General features: G+C 31.2%; 1 protein-coding gene across 4 annotated transcripts in view; it reads right to left on the bottom strand.

Annotated features, from left to right (window-relative positions):
• Positions 1–244: 244 nt before the first annotated feature.
• Cda5 (Chitin deacetylase-like 5) overlaps positions 245–7,088 on the bottom strand; it is a 100,074-nt gene continuing 93,230 nt past the window's right edge. For 3 of the 4 annotated variants that reach the window (XM_070635247.1, XM_070635245.1, XM_070635248.1), the window contains 5 exons: positions 5,043–5,138; positions 4,679–4,872; positions 3,210–3,435; positions 1,141–1,777; positions 245–934 (listed from right to left, as the gene is read on the bottom strand). In XM_070635247.1, coding sequence (XP_070491348.1) covers positions 764–934; positions 1,141–1,777; positions 3,210–3,435; positions 4,679–4,872; positions 5,043–5,138 — 1,324 coding nt within the window. In that variant the 3' untranslated portion in view covers positions 245–763. Of the gene's footprint in view, positions 935–1,140; positions 1,778–3,209; positions 3,436–4,377; positions 4,604–4,678; positions 4,873–5,042; positions 5,139–7,088 lie in introns of all 4 variants that reach the window. The other variant, XM_070635246.1, reaches the window with a different exon arrangement.

The following is a 7,088-nucleotide window of genomic DNA, read 5'->3' as shown; positions in this document are numbered from 1 at the left end:
CTGAGAAATTTTGGATTAAAGTTCCTCAGAAATTTATAGATTAAGGTTTGTTTTCGTTAATTTGAAGTTAAACAGTCGTTTTCATTTCAAATTTGAATTTTGAACTCAAAAATTGAACTTTGAAGCAAAAGTTGAACTTCAAAGTCAAGAATTAAGTTTTGAAGTCAAAAATTGAGTTTTGAAGTCAAAAATTGAACCTAACAAGTTCAAAACTCTTAATTTTAAATTCAAAATGACCGTTAACTCTTCATTTATTCGATCGTTATTTTATATTGTTTTATTCACTACATCAGCAAAATCTCAAAAGTTTACTGTCAAATATTTTCTTAATAAATTATCACAATCGCGCCAAAAATATGAAAATCAATTTACAGTATTTGAGGTAAATCCCAGTCAAATCTATTAACGGATTAACCTCAAAAAAATTTATATTCGCAAAAAATTAATTTCATTGAAATTCAGTGAAGATAATTCTTATTAATCTTGATTAATCACATCAAATACAATAATAAAATAGAAAGAAAGTTACAAGCAGATATGATAAAGGTAACTTATTTCATTAAGACATATTGAAGGATTTGTTTACTATTACATAAACCATATTATTGAAAATTTCATAAAATGATATAAAAAAATATACATTAAAGATAGAGAAACATTAATCATATTCAGCTCAATGAACTATCAAATTAATAAATACAATTGTTGATGACGGTAATGGTGATGATGATGTGTTGTCATATATTGTTCTAAATTTATCAATTTAAGTACTCTCCACAACTTCAAGATCATTGTCAATTCTTGACGATCGGATACCTGTTTTACCTGTCCATGGATATATCTCTGGACATGGTTGACACGTTCTCATGTATCGTACGCCAGACTTATGCCAGAGATTGCATACTTTTGGATTATTACAACGCTTTGGACGATCCTGTTGATAGACAAGATGAATGATAATGAGATGTTGAAAAAGTAATTAAATTTTCAGGTTAGCGCATTTTTGTAGATCATATTTAGACTTGTCTTTATAATCAACATATTTACCGATCGAAAATCTCACAGATCTCCCAAAAATGCGCTTACATTCATCCACAACCTCAATTAAATGAACCAATTATCCATTTTCTCATTACTCACCTGATAATTGCATTGGAATGGTTGGAATGATTGCATTCTCGATAGTGGCGTTGGATCACGAACCCATTGAAGTGCTTGCCAATTTGTAACAATGTAAACGTCCTTCATGCTATTGATTGCGTCAAGGAATTGAATGAAACCTTCTTTATGATGTGGTTGTGTGAACCATGCTGCATGATAGAACAAGCCAAATGGTGCACGATTTGTTGTGTAATGACGTTCAAAGTTCTTCATAATCATTTTGTAAACACCCTCGGAATCAGCTGGATTAGAGCAAGCGTCACCCATTGAACAACGTCCACCGTTAAGATCTTGCCACATAACCATGGGAACTTCCCACACACCTGGATAACTCTTTGTTGGACATGGTGGAATCATACAGTCATGGAAGAGTTTGTAGTCAAGTGTATATGGCCAACTTGGTGGACGATTTTCATAAACAGGCATAGATGAATCATAAGTGAAGTTGAAGTCGTACAACATTTTAAACATTTTGTTGCCACCGATTGACAAGAATGGAGCTCTCATACCGCGAATATCCTCTTGTTTAACACCTCCATATGCTGATAAAATTTCACGTTGACCGGCAATTTCACGTGCCCACTTCTTCAATGAGAATTGTTCACCGAAACTATGTCTATATTATTTAATGTTGGTTGTTATTTTTTGATTAATGAAAGAAAGGAAAAACAAATAAATTAATAAAATTATATCAAATTATATGGGAGGGTATGGCTATTTAAGTTTAATGGTTAGACCAAGGTTTGCTCATTTAATTTAATGGATGCAATTTTATAATCTAATTGAATAGAAAATGAGAGCTTTTAGGAATTTTGTAGAGGCGAGTGTACAAGCTTGTGAAGACCCCCTTGAAGTCAGTCGGAGGGAACTTGGAGGTAAAAAAGTGTTCTGTGTGGCTGTTAATTGAGTTCTAGTTCGATTAGACTCGTGGCTTGAGAAAAAAATTTGAATCTCGAATTTATACGTCCGATTGAAGCTGAGAGTTAGAGTCATACTGGTGTAGAGCTTGATTATCAACCATTTTTATGCAGCGTGTCTTCTTTCCGATTAGGAAGAAAGGGTGTGGAACTGCAAAATCACATTTTTATCAGTTTTGATCGCTCGAAAGGCACATGACATGAAGACGTCGAAAACTAGTGTCGTTAGGCCGGGTTGACTATAACTTTACGTCAGATTTGCCAATATCTGGTCCCTTGCTAGAGTAATAACTGTCTCCGTAAGCATGCAAGAGTCACGACGATCTGTTGATGGAATTTAGATCGATCACCCGACTTCTTCATGTTGTGTGCCTTCCGGATCAGTTTAAGACCATTAATTTGTGGCAGGAAATTTAAAGAAATCAATTCATTTGTAAAGCAACCTCAAGGAAACCTTTACAAAATTAGCAGTTAACTCCACATGATTCCGTTATCAAAATATTTCATTTTTTCTTCATTATTTCAGAACTTATAAGGCAATACGACTTTTTATAGCTAAATTTATTATCAATGTCAATTAAATATTAATTTAATTTAATTTTTCTTTTCAACAAGCTTTTTTAATGACACAATTTCAACAGATATGAGGCACTCCATAACTGAAATATTCAGTACTTTGCGTAATTAAACAAGACATGATTTTTTCGCCTCTCTGTAGATCTCCCGTGATGCAAGACATTTTAATTTATTAAATCAACGATTTTTTTGCTCTCAATTCACGTCTCAGAAATGAGCGAACCTTGCTACCTTTTACTTATACAATTTACTTCATGCATATTAATATGTAAGTATAATTTGTGGTATAATAAGGTTAAATTATTAAATTATAACTACTAACAATGTTTGTGTGTGGGATGTAAAAAATTAACAAATTATGACATAATGAGTGCAAAATGTGTTTTGTGTTGTGAATGAATTTGAACAGCTTTATCAAACCTGATTATCGTCTATAAAAGCTTAACTTATAATTGTGTATAATTGTGTGTGCAAAACTACATCAAAAATAATAATTTGTGTGCAGCTGTTTGTGTCATCGTGCAGAACAAGTTGATATTCTTCAGTTTTACTTACGAGACTGTATGTGATGCCATTTCATGACCATCAGAATATAAATTTTGAACTTGACTATAGTCAGTCCATTCATGTGACACATAAAATGTTGCAGATATTGGACAACCATTTGGATTAACACGTCCGCGAGAGAAAAGATCAGCGTAGAGTTGCTTATTCAAGTCATTTACGGAATCATCGAAGGTTAATAGAACGATCTGTGGCACTTGTTCGACTGGCATATCTCCTATAAATTTTTGCCAATTATTACGTCACATTTTGGCGAGTTATTGCACACATTTTTTTATTCAATTTTAATCGAATATGAATATCGATTGTTTTACAACAGGTTTATTGATGAGTAGGAAGCAATAATATGATGATGGTGGTTGATGATTGATTTATTTTAAGTACAATATAAGTATATGCAATGGATTTATGGAGGAAGTGAGAAGAAAAGATAGAAAGAAAAGAACAAATAAAATCGATAAATTAGCAAATGAGGAACTTCAATTAAGATGAACTGAAATATTAAGTTTTTTTTGGAAATATATTATAAAATAATATCGAAGAATGTTGATGATGCATGGAGAATGCTGATGGATGGATGTAAAAGCGCTGAAATAATTATTTGGTTAAGAATGGAAAAATGTCGAGGAAAGATGGATTTTTGTGGATATTTGGATGAATTTAGGTAACTCACGGGTGGATTTAAAAGCTATTCGAGGCATTACTATTGGTTTCTGCAGTCTTGGCATTGATAAATTGTCAAGATTCAGACAGAAGCTAAATCGAAACAATCTCAAGATGACTTAAACTTTATACTGTCCCGAAAACCCAAAAGCATCGCTAGATGTGATGTTCTAGTGCTCAATCCAGCAAGATATGATTCAACAAGTCAATTATCATCCAATTGCAAGCCATTACAATCTATAGCTTGGACTAACAAGAACATGCTAACGAGTATGCTCATAAAATTGAGTAAACTAAATTATGTCTGTTGTTAGGACAGGCAATTACATAGTCTGCACATGAATAATTCAACTTCAGACCCACTAAATATCCACAAAAATTACTCAAAAAATCGTCTCAAATGGAAAAACTAACAACCAAAAATATCAGAAATTAAAAGTTTCAAGCCAGAAGCAGAACAATAAAAAAAAATAATTTTGATTCTCATCAAACTTACGAAATTGAATGCGAAGCAATTTCATGTCCATCAGCATAAAGATCTTGAACTAGACCATAATCGGTCCATTCATGTGATATAAAGAATGTTGCTCTAATTTCACATCCATTTGGATTCTGACGTGATGAATTAAACAACATTTCAAATACTTTATTGTGTACATCATTTACGGAATCTTCGAATGTGATGAGAACTAATTGTGGTGTTTCGTCCAACGGTAACTTACCTTTACGTGATTAATTTCCATTTATAATTAAGTTTTTTTTACATAAATCAATAAATAAAGAAGCATGAACATTACCTGGAATATCTTTACCGCCGCAATAACAATCTGGAAGTAAGCAAACATCTTTACGGCACTTGGCAGCTGTCTTATCTGGCACTGGTTGTGGATAGAGAGGTTCTGGGCGGGTTGGTGGATGTCGATAGATATCAACAAATTGTTGTGCATCCTTAATTACAGTTTGTGCTGGCTTCAATGTTGGTCGTGTACGTCTATAGAAATAAAACATAATTTTGTTGTGTTTTGTGTGATTTTTTTATGTGAATTATTGGATATAGCGTGTAGCGTGTTAATGTGCAAGAAAATAAAGACATTAATTATTTATAGATTTCCAGCATAGAATTTTAAATTGAATAGAAAATATATAATAAAATAAACATACGTGGGAGAAGTTCCACGTCCAGAATTTTGAGTAACTGTTGATTGAGTTTCACCAGCATATGCGGAACTGCCTCTACTTGGATTTCTGTTTGTTGGTCTTTAAGTACAAATTTTGATATTTGCAGAAAAAGTTTTGTATTTTTTTTAAGGTTAATAAATTTTTTGTATGTGAAAATTGCAAGTAATTTATTTATATGAAGAAGAGCAGGAAGAAAGAAAAGAAAGAATGAATATAAAAAATGAATTAGAAATGATATGTCCATATTTACAAAAATTTTGTTTATAATACACAGTACTTAAATATACAAAAAATTTGATTGATTTAGTAAATGCTATGAAATGAATGGTTAAAGTTATGCAGTTCCTATGTCTTCTTTTTATGATTGTTAGATATTGTTAGGAAGGAACTAGTTAAATTGATGTAGATTGACACATATTACGATTAATTTTAATGATGAAATTACGAATACTGATGTTACTCAACTTTTTATTGGGTTTTGATATGAAAAGTCATACTAATCAATCAAGCTTTATCCGATTTTGCACAAAATTGCATTGTTATGTAACACAAAATTTAAACTAGACCTGCCTGTGCTCATAAAATCTTTCACTTCAATTAAAAGTTACATATTTTAGACTTTATTAAAGATGACTTGCTCTGTGCCAAATTCTAAGAATCATGAACAGGATCATGACTAGTTCTACAAACGGCTAATGTCGTCTTGATGTAAACCGGCAGTTCTACAAACAAGAGCTTGAAGTCGACTTCCGAATATATTAGAACTAGACATTTACTTGATATTTACTAGTTATAGTGATTTTTAGCTCATTATTTCTAAGTATACAGCAAGTTAACGTAAAGTTAGATTAGCTATCTAGTCGGATTGTGAGGGTCATTGAGCTAGAACACCGCTTCATCATCATAATGACAATAAGAATCGAAGCTATCTGGACGACACAATACCATCATGGCAGATTCAAGTATTATCCATAAACATGGTGACATAGCAGCGATCTAGCGATTATGTTAAGCTACTCGAATTCCATAAGCTTTAATTACAACAAAGCTTTTTATGGACTTAACACCTCACTCTAATAAAATTTATTATTAATACACAAAAATATTCGTAATATCCTAAACATTTTTTCCGTACGCAATTTTTCATAACTAACAATTTTTTTATGTAATAACGTGCAAAATTTCTCAAATTCAGTGCGTATGCTTTTTATAGATTAAAAGCATTCTTACATAACTCTTAATATTTGCCATAAGTTACCTCGTAACGATTATTATATTTTAAGTAAAAATTTACTAAACTTGTTTCAATAATTTTTCTTACAAAATCAATTTCATGATTAATGAAAAATCGAATAGAAACCAAACAAATATTAAAACATGCTCAAAACTATTAATTTCATTTGTTCTTCTTGTTGTGATTATCTCATTACACAACAGCTACAAGCACAACTGACTTCAAGATTTCATCTTAATTGATTTATTAATTGTTTGTTTGTACATTTTTCTTGGCAAATCTCAATTTGAATCTTATATGTAAATAACACATAAATTAAAACATGTGGAATGAGAACCTTAAAGAGTTAGACATGTAGCAACTAAGCTGCCTTCGCTACACTTCATTACCATACATTTCAATGCATTCCATCAATCAAAATCAAATATTATTAATAATTAAGTTAGTAATTAATTAAGAATTCTTTTCAGATTATTATTATTATTTTTATATAGCATAGATTTAGTAACATGATGGGCATAAGTCAAGTCCTGGAGAAGTATGACAGAGACTTTTTTTACATAAATAAAAGCATTTTTTTGTTATTCACAAATGAGAATAAATTATTCAAAAAGATAAAAATGTAGATTATAGAAATAGCAAAAAATAGAACTGCGGTTTGAAATTCATTGGCGGGGTTTGGTTTATAGTTCGTCAGAGGATAATTGAAATGGATTTAAAGGATGATTGGGGGTTTGTGATTGGAAAATAAAGTTGAAAAATATATTAAATTTATGCATATTAGGTGCAATTTG

Source organism: Chironomus tepperi, unplaced genomic scaffold (genome assembly GCF_022539635.2).
Source record: "Chironomus tepperi strain 1889 unplaced genomic scaffold, CSIRO-AGI_Ctep_v1 contig_87, whole genome shotgun sequence".
NCBI lineage: Eukaryota > Metazoa > Arthropoda > Insecta > Diptera > Chironomidae > Chironomus > Chironomus tepperi.
The sequence above is the reverse complement of the archived record's forward strand: the minus strand, read 5'-3'. Positions and strand labels throughout refer to the sequence as shown.